The sequence below is a fragment of the Pseudophryne corroboree genome, chromosome 4, assembly GCF_028390025.1.
Source record: "Pseudophryne corroboree isolate aPseCor3 chromosome 4, aPseCor3.hap2, whole genome shotgun sequence".
In the NCBI taxonomy this organism is placed as follows: domain Eukaryota; kingdom Metazoa; phylum Chordata; class Amphibia; order Anura; family Myobatrachidae; genus Pseudophryne; species Pseudophryne corroboree.
Window position 1 is genome coordinate 644,138,605 of NC_086447.1, and position 21,694 is coordinate 644,160,298.

A 21,694-nucleotide genomic window follows, 5' to 3' on the forward strand; every position below is an offset into this window, starting at 1 on the left:
TGGTGGCCACGTCTCAAAGCCGATGTCCAAGAGTTTATAGCAGCATGTCCTAAATGTGCCCAACATAAGAGTCCAAGAAGTTCTCCACCAGGTCTACTACATCCACTATCCATACCCAAACAACCATGGACTCATATCTCAATGGATTTCGTGACCGATCTACCTCCATCAAAAGGGCGAAATACCATTTGGGTGATAGTGGATCGATTTTCGAAAATGGCACATTTCATTTCATTAACTGGGTTACCATCAGCCCCTTTACTAGCCAGATTGTTCATCTCTGAAATCTTCAAGTTGCATGGCCTTCCTCGAGAAATTATCTCTGATCGGGGAACACAGTTTGTGGCCAAGTTTTGGAGGTCGCTTTGTTCATCTTTAAATGTCAAGTTGAACTTTTCTTCTGCATATCATCCTCAGACAGATGGACAAACTGAGAGAGTCAACCAAGACCTTGAAACATTTCTCCGGCTATATATATCGTCCTCACAGGATGACTGGGTTGACTACCTTCCATTGGCAGAATTTGCTCATAATAATCTCTTCCATTCATCTTCAGAATCTACGCCCTTTTATATTAACTTCGGCTTTCATCCTCGTGTGCCAGAGTTTCATCCATTGCCAGCCCTAGAGGTCCCAGCGGCAGATCAAGAGCTTCAACGTCTATCTAGCATCTGGAGTTGTGTACGTAAGTCCTTGGTCAAAACTTCCGCTCGTTATAAATCTTTTGCAGATAGAAAACGTAAAGCTGTACCGAATTACAAAGTGGGAGACCAAGTTTGGATTTCTACGTGCAATCTCAAGTTCAAAGTTCCTTCTAAGAAATTTGCTCCCAGGTTTATTGGTCCATTTCCCATTGTAAAGGTACTCAACCCTGTGTCATACAAAGTCAAGCTGCCACCGTCTTTGAGAATTCCTAACGCCTTTCATACATCTTTACTGAAGCCTTTGATTCTCAATAAGTTCCGTACTACCCAGTCCAAATCTCCTAAAGTTCACTCTTTGCAGAATGAGGAATTTGAAGTTAAAGAGATTGTGGACTCACGTTCCCGATATGGACGTTTACAGTTTCTGGTCGACTGGAAGGGTTACGGTCCGGAGGAGAGATCCTGGGTTTTCTCTGAAGATGTTCATGCTCCAAGACTGGTACAGAAATACTTCTCCAAAAATCCTGTCAAGGTTCAAAGGTGTTCGGAGACCACCCGTAGAAGAGGGGGTACTGTCACGAACCGGTCTCTCACCTTTGCGGGTTCTGGGGTTCATCCGTTGCCAGTGCGGTTGCTCGCGGTGCTGTGCGCCCGTGTGGGGACACGGCGTGATCAATGGCACAGGTAATGCAGAGTCTGGGAACTGTGAGTGCGGGGACCAAATGGCCTAAGGCACTGCGGTGTGTCTGCTGTATAGGAGGTGGCCATGTTGGAGACCAAATAGCTAATACTGAGCACTTGTGAAAACACCTGTGGGCAGGTGTAAGCCAATCCCGTGCTTGTGCTGCCTTTAAGTAGGCTGGGATTATGTCACTCTGGGCCAGTGCTTTGTTGTATCAAAGCTGTGCTCTAGCTCTGAGCTCTCTCCGTGCATTCCTGTGTGATTCCCGTGGTCCAGATATCGCCTCCGTTCCCAGAGGTCCGTCTGCAGCCTTCACTGCTGAAAGATCCACCGGCTCTCTGCTGTGCTGTCAGTTAATTGCATTCCTATTGGAAATAGTTGGATTCCCAGTGTCCTGCATGAGGTTACCTTGTCAGTCTGCCTATCATTCAAAGTCTGGAGGATTCTGTTTCTCTCAGCTGTTCGTTTGTTCAACTCTGCATTTAACCCATTCATCACCTTGTCTTCTACTACAGTTTCACAGTGATCTCCGGAACCCGCAAGTAACCCAATTCAGTACTTTTTATTTGCTATGTTGTCATTACAAGGATAATTCATCACAGTCTCTGTTAACCCTCAAAACTCCATTGCAAATTCTTACAGTTAATTCACCATGTCTGCATTAACCAGTTAAACACAATCTGCAGTTCTGCATCAAAGCTTGTTTATATTTGGACAATCCAACATTTATTCTTCAGCTTGCTTTTGCATATGTTTCCATGAACATTTCTTTTATTTATTTTTGAGTTTTCTCTTGCATATTATTTCTGCCATTCTTGCAATACTTCAGTATAATGATGATTAACAACTAGTCATTTAACTCCTTACTGAATTGTTATTTAATAAATATATGAAGCGGAACTTTCTTTGTCCTCCCTGCTTTCTTCATACCCCAGCACCTACACCTGTGGTTGGTTCCGGGTTAACGGATTCACAAAAACACCCGGGCCTGACACAGACATCATAAAGTTTCAAATTATATAATGGAGTAACGTCATGTATGTGCATCATTGGAACGAAGCAAAATGGACATGTCGTGTTTGGTATCAAAGCAACCAGATTAATGTGTATATCAATTTGATGCCTGTTATTAAGTTGTAGCACATTGCCATTAGTAGATATGATTGAATGTAGGAATATAAAGCCACAATTCTGATGAGAACAATGGGGGTAATTCCAAGTTGATCGCAGCAGGAATTTTTTTAGCAGTTGGGCAAAACCACACTGCAGGGGAGTCAGATATAACATGTGCAGAGAGAGAGAGATTTGGGTGTGGTGAGTTCAATCTGCAATCTAAATTGCAGTGTAAAAATAAAGCAGCCAGTACTTACCCTGCACAGAAACAAAATAACCCACCCAAATCTAACTCTCTCTGCAAATGTTATATCTGCCCCCCCTGCAGTGCACATGGTTTTGCCCAACTGCTAAAAAATTTCCTGCTGCGATCAACTTGGAATTACCCCCAATGGACATTCCAAGCATGTGATGGACAGGAAACTCAGGTCAGCCCTTTTGATGACTTCAAGGTTTGCATATGAACTGACCAGTGACTCATCATGAATGAGAAAGTTCCCTCCCCTAGACTAGTCTGTGCACTCCCCCAAAATACATTGTATATAGCTGATTGCAGACACAAGTGAAGGCTGTTCTTTTTGTCCCAGATGATGATGGAGATGCTGTCTGTCCAGTGGCTGCATGATTTTACTGAGTGAGAGTGATATGGAGCGTAGTGAGCATTTTGATCAAAATATGGTGATGAATTACTGGCTGTGGCTGTATTTGAATTAGATTGTATTAACTGCTAACTGTGTAAATTGTAACCATGTAACTATATATATATATATATATAACACAATGCTTGGTCTGGCACTCCTCGTTCCCGCAGGGTATCGGCTCCGGTGCCCTCCCTGAGCAGACTAGCTCTATGTATGGTTGGTAATATATATATATATATATATATACTGCACATTGTGATATATTGAATACATATCCTTTTAATAACAAATATATACATCAATGAGCTTTGGAACTCTGATAATGTGTGGGTGTATTGTTTTCTCTTATGGGATGCAGTGTTTTGCGATGTATAGCGCACATTCATAGCATATGGTAATAAGATGCGCAGGCGTCCACAGTATATATTAGAGCTGGCAATTTAAATATTTGTTAGAAAGCAATTTGACATTTACAGGACAAACACAGTCCATAATATAGTGTCCATTTAATAGCGTATATTTGCAGACTTTGTTGCTCATCAGGTACTTGCTACTCTACAGAGTTGTATCAGTGATTTTTTCTGTGCACTATTTTTTTTTTTTTTTTTTACAAACTTCAAAGCAGGTCTTGGATAGCAGATTTAAAAATTGATGCTCTACACATTCATATAGTTGCATAGGTGTCCCTGGGACATACTCCCCTGCAATTGTTGCTAAATGGTACTGTAGGCAGGAAAAAGATATTGATAGTGCAGCAAGCTCTTTGGAACGTAACTGGCAAAATATTTAATATACAGGGACCTTGAGACCCCTCTATGACACACTCAGGGATTTTCTGAACTGTCAGCAGTACAGGTTAGAGAAGTGTGGGCCAGGTGTGGAATGATATCGATAGGGCAACTGTACACATCTGGGGTACATTTATCGTTTCAATTACAACTGGAATTGGTGTGCCTAAAACCCACTTCTATAGATATCTCCATCTTCACCATGCACTGCAAGCTCCATTTAAGAATGCCCATCCCAAGTAATAAATGATTCTCATATAAAACAATTACTGAAATTAGCAGGGTCTTGGCATTTGCTCTCTCTATGGTGCACTGCACTGGGTAGCCCATACAGGTCTACTGTCTCAATTTGGTATCAACAAGTATAATTGTTCTTGCTACACAGGGTTTATTTTACATCCTTTTGGGACAGAGTACTTAGTTCCATTGTCTTTACTGGGGTCCCATGCAATATTCTCACTCCTATTGTACAATATGTACGTTGAGTGTGATAGAGAAAGAAGTATTAGATATATTTACTTGGCAATATGTTATCAATCTTTGTGTTCTTGCAAACTTATGGAATTCTCGGTCCTAACTGGTTATCGAGGGCCCAGTCTTTCGTACATGGCGGTTATTGGTGAATGAGACAGCTGCACACGAAAAAATTGTATACATACAGTGGGGCAAAAAAGTATTTGGACAGCCACTGATTGTCCAAGTTGACCAACTTAAAAAGATGAGAGAGGTCTGTAATTTTCATCATAGGTACACTTCAACTGTGAGAGACAGAATCTGAAAAAAAAAACAGGAAATCACATTGTATGATTTTTAAACTAATTATTTGTATATTCTTGCGGAAAATAAATATTTGGACAATCAAAAAGTTTAACTCAATACTTTGTAATATAACTTCGGTTGGCAATTACAGAGGTCAAACGTTTCCTGTAGTTCTTGACCAGGTTTGCACACACTGTAGCAGGTATTTTGGCCCACTCTTCCATGCAGATCTTCTCTAGATCTGTCATGTTTCGGGGCTGTCGCCAGGTAAAACGGACTTTCAACTCCCTCCACAGATTTTAATGCTTCTTACAGAGCCACTCCTTAGTTGCCCGGGCGGTGTGTTTGGGGTCATTGTCATGCTGGAAGACCCAACCACGTTCCATCTTCAATGCTCTTACTGAGGGAAGGAGGTTTTTGTCCAAAATCTCACGATACATGGCCCCATTCATCCTCTCCTTATTGCGGATCTGTCGTCCTGTCCCCTTTGCAGAAAAGCAACCCCAAAGTATGATGTTTCAACCCCCATGCTTCGCAGTGGGTATGGTGTTCTTGGGATGCCATTCATCATTCTTCTCCCTCCAAACACGGCGAGTGGAGTTTATACCAAAAGTTCGATTTTGCTCTCATCTGACCACATTACATTTTCCCAGTCCTCCTCTGGATCATCCAGATGGTCACTGGCAAACTTTAGACGAGCCTGGACATGTGCTGGCTTAAGCAGTGGGACCTTTTGGGCGCTGCAGGATTTCAATCCATGACGACGTAGTGTGTTACTAATGGTAACCTTTGTGACTGTGGTCCCAGCTCTCTTGAGGTCATTAACCAGGTCCCCCCATGTAGTTCTAGGCTGATTCCTCACCATTCTCAAGATCATTGATACCCCACGAGGTGAGATCTTGCATGGAGCCCCAGGTCGAGGGAGATTGTCAGTGATCTTGTATTTCTTCCATTTTTTTATAATTGCGCCAACAGTTGATCTGTTCTCACCAAGCTGCTTGTCTATTGTCGAGTAGCTCATCCCAGCCTTGTGCAGCTCTACAATTTGTCCCTGGTGTCCTTAGACAGCTCTCTGGTCTTGGCCATGGTGGAGAGGTAGCAGTCTGACTGTTTGAGGGTGTGGACAGGTGTCTTTGATACAGATAACCAGTTCAAACAGGTGCCATTAATACAGGTAACGAGTGGAGGATAGAAGAGCTTCTTAAAGAAGAAGTAACAGGTCTGTGAGAGCCAGAAATCTTGTTGCTTGGTAGGTGTCCAAATATTTATTTTCCACAATAATATACAAGTAAATTGTTTCAAAATCATACAACATGATTTCCTGGGGTTTTTCTTTCAGATTCTGTCACTCGCAGTTGAAGTGTACCTATGATGGAAATTACAGACCACAATCATCTTTTTAAATGGGTCAACTTGCACAATTGGTGGCTGTCCAAATACTTTTTTGCCCCACTGTAGCTAGAAATGCAGGGAAGAAGTTTAAACGTATATGGCATAAGTTGCTAGATTCAGTATATGCAAGGTTTTGTCGGGGACTTGAAGTTGCGGTGATAAATTCTTATGGTAATAATGGAGCTCAGCAGCCTTGAATATTATATTAATTACACATCCTAAGCTGTAGTTGGTACAGATACCGTTATGGGGGATTATGCAGAATCTATTACTTTGTATGCATGAGCATCTATATGTTTTAACATTAGTGTGTATTGTAATGTGATGCAACAACAATTCTTTGGTTAATGCTTATGTTGTACTATTTATGTACACTCAAGAGACCATATCTTTGTATAATATGTATACCCTTATTTTATTTTTTTTAATATGAAAAAGAAATAAAAAAAATGTGAATTTAAAAAAACAACTTCAAAGCAGTACAGCTTTTCTTACATATCATAATAAGACTGCTTTTTGCTCAGATCATTGATATACAATGTTGCAATTATTTACAATTTCAGCCACAGATTCTTTTGAAACAGGGAACCAGGAGTCCTAGGAAACTTTTTTTACTGACAAGGTACATCTGGCTAGAAGCAGTTTAAATAGGGAGCTCTGGCTGTGGATTGGATGTGTGAATCATGTGAGCATAGGCAAGCTGTGGCTGGCTGGAGTAGCTCAGCTGATCTTAGGCAAGATGGTGGCATCCTTGCTGCGCCGGACAGCAGCTACAGGTGAATTCCACTAAATATTTGTGAGCAGATGATTACATAAAATAGGATTTTAATACCTACCGGTAAATCCTTTTCGATTAGTCCGTAGAGGATGCTGGGGACACTTCAAGAACCATGGGGTATAGATGGGATCCATAGGAGACATGGGCACTTTAAGACTTTGAAGGGGTGTGAACTGGCTCCTCCCTCTATGCCCCTCCTCCAGACTCCAGTTATAGGAACTGTGCCCAGGGAGACAGACATTTCAAGGAAAGGATTTATTTTTAAACTAAGGTGGGATACATAGCAGCTCACACCACAAGCACGCCGTACAACATGGCATTTAACAGAAATCCAATCAACGTCATGAACAATGGGGGTAATTCCAAGTTGATCGTAGCAGGAATTCTGTTAGCAATTGGGCAAAACCATGTGCACTGCAGGGGAGGCAGATATAACATGTGTAGAGAGAGTTAGATTTGGGTGCGGTCACTGCGGTGTGTTCAATCTGAAATCTAATTTGCAGTGTAAAAATAAAGCAGCCAGTATTTACCCTGCAGAGAAACAAAATAACCCACCCAAATCTAACTCTCTCTGCACATGTTATATCTGCCCCCCCTGCAGTGCACATGGTTTTGCCCAACTGCTAAAAAATGTCCTGCTGCGATCAACTTGGAATTACCCCCAATGTCAGCAACAGGCTGACTACAACAGAAACACAAACTGTGTGTAACATAACTAAAACTTAATAAGTAAGAACTGCAGATAGAGTCCGCACTGGGACAGGCGCCAAGCATCCTCTACAGACTAAGAGAAAAGGATTTACCAATAGGTATTAAAATCCTATTTTCTCATACGTCCTAGAGGATGCTGGGGACACTTAAAGAACCATGGGGTTTATACCAAAGCTCTAGAACGGGCGGGAGAGTGCAGATGACTCTGCAGCACCGATTGACCAAACATGAGGTCCTCATCAGCCAGGGTATCAAACTTGTAAAATTTCGTAAAAGTGTTTGAACCCGACCAAGTAGCTGCTCGGCAGAGTTGTAATGCCGAGACTCCGTTGGCAGCCGCCCAGGAGAAGCCCACTTTCCTGGTAGAGTGGGCCTTTACTGATTTCGGTAACGGCAATCCAGCCGTAGAATGAGCCTGCTGAATCATATTACAGATCCAGCGCGCAATAGTCTGCTTTGAAGCAGGCGTTCCAATCTTGTTGGCAGCATACAGGATAAACAGAGCTTCCGTTTTCCTAAGTTGAGCCTTTCTGGCGACATAAATCTTCAAGGCCCTGACAGCATCGAGAGATTTTGACTCCGCAAAGGCGTCAGTAGCCACTGGTACCACAATAGGCTGGTTCATGTGGAACGATGAAACCACCTTCGGCAGCCGCCCAGGAGAAGCCCACTTTCCTGGTAGAGTGGGCCTTTACTGATTTCGGTAACGGCAATCCAGCCGTAGAATGAGCCTGCTGAATCATATTACAGATCCAGCGCGCAATAGTCTGCTTTGAAGCAGGCGTTCCAATCTTGTTGGCAGCATACAGGATAAACAGAGCTTCCGTTTTCCTAAGTTGAGCCTTTCTGGCGACATAAATCTTCAAGGCCCTGACAGCATCGAGAGATTTTGACTCTGCAAAGGCGTCAGTAGCCACTGGTACCACAATAGGCTGGTTCATGTGGAACGATGAAACCACCTTCGGCAGAAATTGTTGACGAGTCCTCAACTCTGCTCTATCTTCATGGAAGATTAAATAAGGACTCTTGTGAGACAAAGCCGCTAACTCAGACACCCGCCTTGCGGACGCCAAGGCCAACAGCATGACCACTTTCCACGTGAGAACTTTCAACTCAACCTTCTGTAAAGGTTCAAACCAATGTGATTGAAGAAAATGCAACACCACGTTAAGATCCCATGGTGCCACTGGGGGCACAAAGGGAGGTTGGATGTGCAAAACTCCTTTCACGAAAGTCTGAACTTCCGGAAAGGAGGCCAATTGTTTTTGAAAGAAAACCGATACGGCCGAAATTTGTACTTTAATCGAGCCTAACTTTAGGCCTGCATCATACCTGCTTGCAAGAAATGGAGAAAATGCCCTAGCTGAAATTCTTCCGTAGGAGCCTTCTTGGATTCACACAAAGACACATATTTTCTCCAAATACGGTGGTAATGTTTGGACGCCACTCCTTTCCTAGCCTGAAGAAGTGTGGGAATAACTTAATTGGGAACACCCTTTCAGGCTAGGATCCGGCGCTCAACCGCCAAGCCATCAAACGTAGTCGTGGTACACGCACGGCCCCTGTTGTAACAGATCCTCTCGAAGAGGAAGAGACTAGGGATCTCTTATGAGTAATTCCTGAAGATGTGGATACCAAGCCCTCCTTGGCCAGTCTGGAGCAATGAGGATCACTTGAACCTTTGTTCTTCTTATGATCTTTAGCACCTTCGGAATGAGTGGAAGCGGAGGAAACATGTACACCGACTGAAACACAAATGGTGTTACCAGCGCGTCCACCGCTATTGCTTGAGGGTCCCTCAACCTGGAACAATATCTCTGAAGTTTCTTGTTGATATCACAGGAGTGATATTCTGGTCTTGGAGGATAGGAATATTTTCCGGTGCATGTGCAGATGGGATCCGGACCACTTGTCCAATAGGTCCCACTGAAACACTCTGGCATGGAACCTGCCAAACTGAATGGCCTCGTAGGCTGCCACCATCTTCCCCATCAACTGAGTGCATTGATGAATTGATACTCTCGCTGGTTTCAGAATTTGTTTTACCAAAGTCTGAATTTCCAAAGCCTTCTCTTCTGGAATAAAAACTCTCTGTACTTCTGTGTCCGGAACCATTCCCAAAAACAACAGCCGTTTTGTCGGATTCAACTGTGATTTCGGGAGATTTAGGAGCCAACCGTGTTGTTGCAGCACTGTCAGGGAGAGGGCAATGTCCTGCTCCAGCTTGTCTTTGGATCTCGCCTTTATCAGGAGAACGTCCAGGTAAGGGATAATCGCGACTCCTTGCCATTACCTTGGTAAAAATCCTCGGAGCCGTGGATAGACCAAACGGCAACATCTGAAATTGGTAATGACAATCCTGAGTAGCAAACCTCAGGTAAGCCTGATGCGGAGGATATATGGGGCTGTGTAAGTAGGCATCCTTTATGTCGACCGACACCATGAATCCCCCTTCCTCGAGACTGGATATCACTGCTCGGAGAGATTCCATATTGAATTTTAATTTTTTCAGGTAAAGATTGAGGGACTTTAGGTTCAGAATTGGTCTGACCGAGCTGTCCGGCTGTGGGACCACAAACAGGCTTGAATAAAAGCCTTCTCCCTGTTGTGCCGGGGGAACACTGACAATAACTTGATTTAGACACAACTTTTGTATTACATCGCATATTACCTCCCTGTTCGGAAGAGAAGCTGGTAAGGCTGATTTGAAAAAACGTTGAGGGGGAACTTCTTGAAGCTCTAGTTTGTACCCCTGGGACACTATTTCTAAAATCCACGGGTCTACGGCCGAACAAGCCCAGAATTGACTGAAGAGCTTGAGACGTGCCCCCACCGGTGCTGATTCCCGCAGAGGAGCCCCAGCATCATGCGGTGGATTTGGCAGAAGCCGGGGAGGACTTTTGTTCCTGAGAACCTGCCACGGCCAGAGATCTTTTACCTTTTCCTCTTCCTCTATTAGCAAGGAAGGAATAACCTCGGCCTTTTTTGTATTTATTTGGCCGAAAAGACTGCATCTGCAAGTGGTGCGCTTTCTTTTGTTGTGGAGGAACATAAGGCAAAAATTATGACTTACCCGCGGTAGCCGTAGATACCAGTTCAGCGAGACCTTCACCAAATAATACACCACCTTTATACGGTAGAGACTCCATAGCTTTCTTAGAGTCAGCATCAGCATTCCATTGATGAATCCACAATGCCCTCCTAGCTGAGACTGCCATGGCATTGGCCCTTGATCCCAAGAGGCCAATATCTCTCGCCGCTTCCTTTAGGTAGGCTGCAGCGTCCCTGATATAACCCAGCGTTAAAAGGATGGTATCCCTGTCCAGGGTATCTATGTCAGATGAGAAGTTATCTGCCCATTTTTCGATAGCACTACTCACCCACGCAGATGCAATAGCTGGTCTGAGTAGTGTACCTGTGGTGACATAAATGGATTTCAGCGTATTTTCCTGCCTACGATCCGCAGGATCCTTAAGGGCTGCCGTGTCAGGAGACGGTAAAGCCACCTTTTTAGACAAACGTGACAGCGCCTTGTCCACAACGGGAGGTGACTCCCACTTTTCTCTATCCCCAGAGGGAAACGGATACACCATTTGAATCCTTTTGGGAATCAGGAATTTCCTGTCAGGATTTTCCCACATTCAGTTCATGAGAGGGAGTAAACGTTACCTCAGGTTTCATTCCCTTATACATACAGACCCTAGTATCAGGAACAGCAGGGTCCTCAGTGATGTGTAAGACTTCTTTTATTGCCACAATCATGTACTGAATGCTTTTTGCGAATTTTGGGTCTAATCTGGTATCACTATAGTCGACACTGGAGTCAGAGTCCGTGTCGGTATCTGTGTCTGCTAACTGCGCAAACATTTATGTGACCCCGAGGGGGTCACTCTATACCTGTGATAACACATCCTCCACGGATTGTTTCCATACCTGGTTCTGAGACTCAGACTTATCTAATCTCTTATTAATAAGAGCCATATTAGCATTCAAAGCATTCAACACACTTACCCAGTCAGAAGTCGGAGGTGCCGACAGGGTCACTCCCACAGCCGTTTCAGCCCAAAACACAGCCTCCTCCTGGGAAGAGCACTCCGCCTCAGACATGCCGACACACCTGTACAGACACACTGGGCCAAAAGGGGGACAGACCCACAGTAAAGCCTGTCAGAGAAACACAGAGGGAGTTTGCCAGCTCACAAGCCAGCGCCTGTTCCGGTTCTGAAACGCTATAAATTTAATGCCTCAGAACCTGCAGCGCTTTATAATCACTTAATATTGCACCAAATATGCTGTGCCCCCCTGTTTTGCACCCTGTTACTTGTTATATCAGTGGTGAGGAAGGACCAGCGTCTCTGCATGCTCTGGAGAGAAAATGGCGCTGCTGTGAGGGCTAAGCCCCGCCCACCACATGGCGTGCTTCAGCCTGCTCTTTTTTAAATAAATAATGCTGGCGGGGTATGAATTTTGTGCCCAGGCACTTCAATTTCATTCTGCCAGCCTAAAAAGAGGTTTATATTGCTGCCCAGGGAGCTGTGTATGGGAGCATGGCGTGCAGCGCGATCGCTGTGCCGTACCTCAGAAGCCGTCACTGAAGTCTTCTTTTCTTCTTCTACTCACCTATCTTCTGACTTCTGGCTCTGCAAGGGGGGTGACGGCGGGCTCTGGGAGTGAACCCCTAGGTGTACCTAGTGTTCCAAACCCTCAGGAGCTAATGGTGTCCTGTAGCCAAGAAGCAGAGCCTTTAAACTCCCTAGAAGTAGGTCTGACTTCTCTCCCCTAAGTCCCACGATGCAGGGAGACCGTTGCCAGCAGCCTCTCTGAATATAAAAAAACTAACATAAAGTCTTTTCCGAGAAACTCAGGAGAGCTCCTCAGTTGTGCATCCAGTCTGCCTGGGCACAGATTCTAAACTGGAGTCTGGAGGAGGGGCATAGAGGGAGGAGCCAGTTCACACCCCTTCAAAGTCTTAAAGTGCCCATGTCTCCTACGGATCCCGTCTATACCCCATGGTTCTTGAAGTGTCCCCAGCATTCTCTAGGACGTATGAGAAAACATAATACATACAGAATGCCTTATATGATATCTGTTGTCTTCTTGCATCTCACCACTGTGCTTTTATTCAAAGTCTCCAAAGTAACTTTATTTCTCATGGCAGAACAAACCCATTTTTCAGATTTTTTTTGTACTGCAAATCATGCAATCAAGTGTGGTAAACATACATACCTTGTGGGCTGGCACTAGGCCCCGGAAGCTCCACCTCATATGTTGGGGAGGACCTTTCCACCTGCTGCTGGAATTCTCCCTCCCTTAGCCTTCCTGATGCTATAAAAAAATTGCAAAAAAAAAAATTAGCTAATTTATATATATTACAATATGAATTACTTTAAAACTATGATAGGTAATTTGGATGTTTTACAGTCCTAGAGTGGCTCACTCAGTATTGTGATCATGCATGCGTCCTTACGAGAACTGTAGGACTAGCTACTGTATTTTTTACATAATAATGGAAAGACCACATACAGGGGGTAATTCAGATCTGAGCGCTAGGCAGCGATTTTTGCTGTCCTGCGATCAGATAGTCGATTCCTACTCGGGGAGTGCATTTTCGCTGTGGAAGTGTGCGAACACATGTGTTGCAGAGCTGCACAAACTGATTTTACTGACTTACTCAGCTGCTGCGATCACATCAGGTTGTTCGGGGCTGGAATTGACGTCAGACACCCTCCCTTCAAAGGCTTGGACATGCCTGCGTTTTTCCAGACACTCCCTGAAAATGGTCAGTTGACACCCACAAACGCCCTCTTCCTGTGAATCTCCTTGCGAACGACCGTGCCAATGGATCCTTCGCACAAACCCATCGCTGACCGGCGATCCCCTTTGCAACCATCCATCGCGCCTGGACATTGTGGTGCATGCGCAGTCTGGATCTGATCGCCTGCTGTGTAAAAACGCTCAGTCGCGATCAGATCTGAATTACCCCCACAGATGTCTCCTCCTACATCATTGCTGCAGTCACGTTAAACAGCCCTTCTAGTCACGCCTAGTCATGAGCGTGTTTACTAACGTTGGGTGTCCTTGTGAGTAACTTCCCCTGGAATATGCGTCTTAATTTAATCGCTGTGCAAATAAGATGCACAAGAGGCCCTGTTAATTAAAATTATATGTGGCATGTCTATATTATGCGCTGCTTGTGCGTTTTATTTACATAGTGATGCAAATAAGAAACATTTTTGGCAAAAAAAGACGCCCAAGGTTAGCAGAGTTGCACAGGAACTGCTGGCTCACTCATGCCATGCATCTCGCTCTGCATGTTGTATTGAGGCTAGATGTGTAAGGACACATCTGTATGCTAGAATAGCTAATTGATATACAGTATATATAATAGTGGCGAAATTCTATATTGATAAAATTATTATTATTTATAATATACATATTTTTGTTAAATTGAAAGTCTAAATTCATGCATGCACATACATATGTGTCCTTACACATTGCAGTCATGCCAAACAGCCCATCTCGGCACGCCAGGTCCCTTGAGAATGCTAGCACCCCAACCAGCCAATCTCGGCTCGCCAGGTCTAGCGAGACTTTGCTAGCACCTGGTATCTTTTTTTCACATCTTTTTTACATGAAAATGCATCTTAGTCGCAATGCAATTCAACTAGGATGCACCAGGAGACTGTGCTGAATAATTTTATATGTGACTAAGTCCCTGAATATGTATACAAACTGCTACAATGCAGCAGCCGTTGTGCTACTTATATAGACACATTTGCACACAGATATACAAGTTTTGCATAGCAAATTCATCTGCACAGTCTCCTGGTGCTCGCAGTGTGACTAAAATGGTAAAAAGATGTGTGAAAAAAATGCTTGGTACTAACAGGCAGGACCTGGCGGATCACTTCAGCCAGGCATCTCATGTCACATGGTGTATTGAGGCTAGTTGTATGAGGACACATCTGTATGTACTAAGAGTGGCCATTTACAGGAGGACAACTTTCTTTTATTATTGCTGTGTACAGATATATCCTCTTATATCTTTGCTCCATGTGCTACATGAGTGCTGAGTGTCTTGGTAGTGCAGAGTGTCTTTATGGCGTTTTTCCAGCGAAAATGCGTCTTAGTCGACTGCGACTGTATTTGCATACAAAATGATATCCTACACTAAAACACTGTAACATGGCATTTCGGATGCAAATACAGTCACAATTACACACAGAATATAGGCATGCTGTCACACGCCAGGGGCAGCGGCCGCCGCGCTTACTCCTGCGTGTCTGCTGGTCGCTCCGGCGGCTCTCGCCTCAGGCGGTCCTCGGGTCCCGGCGTCTGGCTGGCGCTGCTCCCGGCGGTTCCCCGGGGCATGGGCGCCGTCGTGACGTCCGACGTCACGGGGGTGGAAAGCGGCTGACGTCACCTACCCGCTCCACCAATCACGAAAAGGCGGGGAATTCAAAACCAGACGCCGGGCAAAGCCCCGGCGCCTGAGTATCGTCTTTCCTCTAAGGTGGATGCCAGTGCTCCTGTTCACCGTGTATCTCCCAGCGGCTGTACTCCAGTGCTTCCAGCGTTTCAGGGTGTCTTTCGGCAGCCGAGTTTCCAGAGTATCCAGCAACCAGCGTGTTTCTTTGCAGTGCAGTCAACAGTGTCTTCAAACACCGCTCACAAATTCTTCAGTGACCTTTACCATCGCTCACAAGTCCTTCCTTCAGCAGTATCTCTAAACACCGCTCACAAATTCTTCAGTGACCTTTACCATCGCTCACAAGTTCTTCATTCAACAGTATCTTCAAACATCGCTCACAAATTCTTCAGTGACCTTTACCATCGCTCACAAGTTCTTCATTCAACAGTATCTTCAAACATCGCTCACAAATTCTTCAGTTTCTTTCACCATCGCTCACAAGTTCTCCATTCAACAGTGTCTTTCACCATCGCTCACAAGTTCTTCATTTAACAGTGTCTTTAAACATCGCTCACAAGTTCTTCATTTAACAGTGTCTTTAAACATCGCTCACAAATTCTTCAGTGTCTTTCACCATCGCTCACAAGTTCTCCATTCAACAGTGTCTTTCAACATCGCTCACAAGTTCTTCATTTAACAGTGTCTTTAAACATCGCTCACAAGTTCTTCATTCAACAGCGTCTTTAAACATCGCTCACAAATTCTTCATTTAACAGCGTCTTTAAAAATCGCTCACAAGTTCTTCAATCATCAAGTGTCTTTTCACCATCATTCACAAGTTCTCCATTCGTCAGTGTTTCTCAACATCGCTCACAGGTTCTTCATTTGTGTCTGTAGACATTGCTCACTAACTCTTCAGTAACCTTGGACATTGCCCACAACTTCACTTCTGTTTATCTGTCGCTGTATTGCTCCCTCCCCATAATAAAGTCTTTCAGCATTTTACACTAAATCGAACTGTCAGAGTCCTGTATGAGGAAAACCTATATCCGGCCATCTCTGCTCCGACCCAGCTGTGGTTCCTCTTCCTGATCATCGGAAGAACCCCCGAGTTCACAACACCCCCAACCCAGGTCAGTGACAGTATACTCAGGCCACATGGACCCGGGGGATCGGAACCCTGAGGCAAGTGCCATCCAGGACCTGGTTTCCCGAGTTCAGAGTCAGGAGGCGGCACAGAGCCAGGTGATGCAGTATCTCCAGGAATTATCCGGCCGGCTGGATCAAATTCAGACTTCCCTGGCTTCAGTAGTTCCGGCTCTAGCTCCAGTACCCGCTCCAGTAGTTGTCCCTGGTAACGTTCAATCTTTGCCCGGAACCAGGTCACGCCTCCAGCTCCCCACTCCCTCTCGATATATAACGGGAATCCGAAGAATTGCCGTGGTTTTCTCAACCAGTGCGAGGTACATTTTGAACTTCTCTCACACAATTTCCCCACGGATCGGTCCAAGGTGGCGTACATTATTTCCTTGCTTGAGGGTTCAGCGTTGGTTCGGTATCTCCGTTATGGGAGCGATCTGATCCTTTGGTTTCCAGTTACACCAATTTCATCGCGTCTTTCCAAAGGATCTTTGATGAGCCCGGCAGAACGACCGCTGCTTCTTCAGATTTGCTCCGAGTCCGACAAGGCTCTCGTTCAGTGGGACAGTATGTGATTAATTTTCAAACCATAGCCTCTGAACTGCACTGGAATAATGATGCTCTCCGGGCCGCTTTTTGGAACGGGCTGTCCGATCGTTTAAGGATGAACTGATCACTAGGGATTTGCCAGATTCTTTAGAACAGTTGATCTCACTCTGTGTGAAGGTGGATCTTCGCATGCAGGAACCAGGTGGCGAGCGTAGTCGGTCAGATCGATCCAGATTCCGGTCTCTCCCGGCTAAGCAAACGGTTACTCCAAGTCCAGACGAACCCATGCAAATCAATCGATCTCGGCTCTCCCCGGAAGAACGACAGCGCCGTGGTGAGGGTAGACTCTGTCTCTACTGTGGAGCCGCGGATCATTTCCTCAAATTCTGCAAGTCCCGTCCGGGAAACGGGCAGTCCTAGCTGGTTCCGGAGGAGTCGAGTTAGGGGTTACATCCAAATCTTCTCCGACAGTGGACTGTTTACTCTCCGTGTCTCTGTTTTCTGAGTCTATAGCCAAACCTGTTAAGGCTCTGCTGGATTCTGGGGCTGCGGGGAATTTCATTTCCCTTTCTTGTGTCCAGAATCTGGGCTTACAGTTACAGTCTGTAGAACGACCTATTACTTTGACTGCTATCAATGGTACCCAAATTTCTGATAGTCTTATTTCAAGTCGCACAGTGCCGATCAAGCTGCAGGTAGGAGCTCTGCATCAAGAGTATCTGGAGTTTCTAGTGATTCGGGAGATGCCCCACGATCTGGTTCTTGGTCTTCCTTGGCTTAAAACTCACAACCCTCATGTCGACTGGAAGTCGTCACAAATAATGTCCTGCATCTTCCAAGTCGGATGAGGAGCTCATTCCAGAAGCCTATCGGGATTTCACAGACGTGTTTTCGGAGCAGGCAGCCGATCAGTTGCCACCCCATAGACCCTGGGACTGTCCCATTGAGCTCATCCCAGGGAAAATGCCACCCCGGGGACGCACTTATCCCTTATCTTTACCAGAGACCCAAGCTATGTCGGACTATATCAAGTCTAATCTGCTGAAAGGATTCATCCGCCCTTCTCCCTCCCCGGCGGGTGCAGGCTTCTTTTTTGTGAAGAAGGATGGAGGCTTGAGACCATGTATCGACTATCGTGGTCTCAATGATATTACCATTAAGAACAAATATCCTTTGCCACTCATCACAGAGCTATTTGATAGGGTTCGAGGAGCCCATGTCTTCACCAAGCTCGACTTAAGGGGAGCCTATAATTTGATACGTATCCGACAGGGGGACGAATGGAAGACGGCCTTCAATACCAGGGACAGGCATTACGAATATCTGGTAGTGCCCTTTGGCCTCAGCAATGCCCCTGCCGTCTTCCAGGGATTTGTGAATTAAATCTTCAGAGATATGTTATACCTAAGTGTAGTGGTATACTTGGATGACATTCTGATATTTTCTAAGAATCTCACTGAGCACCGAGTACAGGTCAGGGAGGTACTTCTTCGTCTACGAAGGAATCATCTCTACGGCAAGATTTCCAAATGTACCTTTGAGGTCCCTTCAATTCCATTCCTCGGTTATGTCATCTCGGGTACGGAGCTTCGCATGGATCCGGAAAAACTTACTGCCATTCGGGACTGGACTTTGCCTGTTTCCTTGAAAGCGGTACAAAGATTTCTGGGTTTTGCAAACTACTACCGGAAATTCATAAAGGGATTCTCTACCATTGTGGCCCCTATTACTGCCCTAACCAAGAAGGGGTCTGACCCAAGTCACTAGTCTACCGAAGCTGTGGCAGCGTTCGCTCAGTTAAAAGCAGCCTTTATGTCCGCTCCGGTACTCCAGCAACCAAATTTTTCCAAACCATTCTTCTTGGAGGTCGACGCTTCTTTAGTAGGCATCGGTGCCGAGCTTTCATAGTACTCCTCTGACGGGAAGTTACATCCATGTGGTTTCCATTCTCGCAAGTTCTCTCCTGCTGAACGAAACTACACCATTGGAGATCAGGAACTTTTGGCAATAAAATCTGCCCTGGAAGAATGGAGAAACCTAGCGGAAGGTGCTAAACACCTAATTACGATTTACACTGATCACAAGAGCTTGCTGTACCTCAAGACGGCCCAGTGCCTGAATCCCCGTCAAGCTAGATGGGCGCTCTTCTTCACTCGATTCTCGTTCGTTATTAAGTACCAGGCCGGGACTTTCAACACTAAGGCTGATGCTCTGTCTCGTTCCTTAATGGCTTCTGGATGAGGAGAATTCTGTTGAAAAGGCTTTGATTCTCAGTCCAGTTTCTATTTCGGCAGCTCCCACCGCTCTGGGTCCTCCTCCTGGGAGAATGTCGGTACCAGCTAAATTTCGACCAAGGTTGCTGCAGTGGGCTCATGTCTCCAAGTTCACTGGTCATCCTGGAGTTCAAAAAATGTGGGAGTTTCTACAAAGGTCATACTGGTGGGACACTATGAAGAAGGATATACGAGTTTATGTCAATTCTTGTCCACAATGTGCTCAGCACAAAATTCTTCGATTACCTCCAGCGGGGTTGCTTCATCCACTGTCCATTCCTAAGAAGCCTTGGACCCATATTTCTATAGACTTCGTCACTGATTTGCCCCTCTCCAAGGGTCACAATACTGTCTATGTGATTGTTGACCGCTTTTCCAAGATGGCACATTTTGTTCCTTTGACCGGGCTACCGTCGGCTCCCAAGTTGGTGTTGTTATTTATCCGAGAACACTTCCACTTACACGGGTTACCTCAGGAAATAGTCTCTGATCGGGGAGTGCAGTTTACTGCAAGATTCTGGAGGGCCCTCTGTTCAGTCTTACAAAAAAAGCTCAAGTTTTCATCTGCCTACCACCATCAAACCAATGGGCAAACTGGACGCATCAATCAAGATTTAGAGACTTTTCTCCGCATTTATCTCTCTCCTTCGCAGGATGATTGGGTGGAACTGTTGCCCTGGGCCGAATTTGCCCATAATCATCTGTACCACTCTTCCACTGGCGAGTCCCCATTCTTCATTGATTATGGATTCCATCCACAAGTTCCAGAACTACTCGTCTGTCCCCCGGAAGATGTTCCTGCTGCAGCCTCTACTCTCCGGCACTTCAGTCAAAGCTGGAGTAGGATTCACGCCAACCTCAAGAAAATCTCCGGTCGCTATAAATTCTTTGCAGATAGGAAGCGACGGGCAGCTCCTCAATACAAAGTTGGTGACAGGGTATGGCTCTCTACCTGCAATCTCCGTTTAAGAGTGCCCGCTATGAAGTTTGCTCCGAGGTTTATTGGTCCATACCCAGTGTGCAAGCCTTGAACCCGGTTGTCTGCAAATTGGGATTGCCTTCCCACTTTCGGGTTCCAAACTCCTTCCATGTCTCTCTCCTCCGTCCCCTTATTTTGAATCGGTTCCATTCAGAACCCCCTAGGCCAACCTCTGTAGAAACTGAAGCTGGAACGGAACTTGAAATCAAAGCTATTCTTGACTCTCGTTATCTTCACAAGAATCTACAGTATTTGGTAGAAAGGAAAGGTTATGGTCCTGAGGAGAGGAGCTGGGTCAAAGCTACTGAGGTGACGCCCCCCCCTGACTGGTGCGGATCTTTCATTCCAGACATCCAACTAAGCCTGGGAAGTGTCCAGGGGCCACTCCTGGAGGAGGGGGTACTGTCACATGCCAGGGGCAGCGGCCGCCGCGCTTACCCCTGCGTGTCTGCTGGTCGCTCCGGCGGCTCTTGCCTCCGGCGGTCCTCGGGTCCCGGCGTCTGGCTGGCGTGGCTCCCGGCGGTTCCCCGGGGCGTGGGCTCCGTCGTGACGTCCGACGTCACGGGGGTGGAAAGCGGCTGACGTCACCTACCCGCTCCACCAATCACGAAAAGGCGGGGAATTCAAAACCAGATGCCGGGCAAAGCCCCGGCGCCTGAGTATCGTCTTTCCTCTAAGGTGGATGCCAGTGCTCCTGTTCACCGTGTATCTCCCAGCGGCTGTACTCCAGTGCTTCCAGCGTTTCAGGGTGTCTTTCGGCAGCCGAGTTTCCAGAGTATCCAGCAACCAGCGTGTTTCTTTGCAGTGCAGTCAACAGTGTCTTCAAACACCGCTCACAAATTCTTCAGTGACCTTTACCATCGCTCACAAGTCCTTCCTTCAGCAGTATCTCTAAACATCGCTCACAAATTCTTCAGTGCCTTTCACCATCGCTCACAAGTTCTTCATTCAACAGTGTCTTCAAACATCGCTCACAAATTCTTCAGTGTCTTTCAACATCGCTCACAAGTTCTCCATTCAACAGTGTCTTTCAACATCGCTCACAAGTTCTTCATTTAACAGTGTCTTTAAACATCGCTCACAAATTCTTCAGTGTCTTTCACCATCGCTCACAAGTTCTCCATTCAACAGTGTCTTTCAATATCGCTCACAAGTTCTTCATTTAACAGTGTCTTTAAACATCGCTCACAAGTTCTTCATTCAACAGCGTCTTTAAACATCGCTTACAAATTCTTCATTTAACAGCGTCTTTAAACATCGCTCACAAGTTCTTCAATCATCAAGTGTCTTTTACCATTGCTCTCAAGTTCTTCATTTGTTAGTGTCTTTTCACCACCATTCACAAGTTCTCCATTCGTCAGTGTTTCTCAACATCGCTCACAGGTTCTTCATTTGTGTCTGTAGACATTGCTCACTAACTCTTCAGTAACCTTGGACATTGCCCACAACTTCACTTCTGTTTATGTGTCGCTGTATTGCTCCCTTCCCATAATAAAGTCCTTACACCAAATCGAACTGTCAGAGTCCTGTATGAGGAAAACCTATATCCGCCCATCTCTGCTCCGACCCAGCTGTGGTTCCTCTTCCCGATCATCGGAAGAACCCCCGAGTTCACAACATCCCCAACCCAGGTCAGTGACACATGCTGTGCGCAGATAGCAGGTCTACATTAATTTGTGCCAAAGCATAAGTATGTATGTATACATATACAGTAACATTTTACCAGTGGTGCAAGTAGAAAAAAATTCTTAGTGGTACTGTGTGACAAAGGCGCATGCGCGTCCCAAAAATGGGTGTGACCACATGCCACATGGGGCGTGGCCAATGAAAATGG

The 21,694-nt window shown here is 45.6% G+C and overlaps 1 protein-coding gene across 1 annotated transcript in view; it reads right to left on the minus strand.

Moving 5' to 3' along the window:
• Window positions 1-21,694, minus strand: part of PCNX2 (pecanex 2) — an 809,726-nt gene that overhangs the window by 594,517 nt on the left and 193,515 nt on the right. The window contains exon 5 of the mRNA XM_063917734.1: window positions 12,735-12,833. Within this exon, the coding sequence (XP_063773804.1) occupies window positions 12,735-12,833 (99 nt within the window). The remainder of the gene's footprint in view (window positions 1-12,734; window positions 12,834-21,694) is intronic.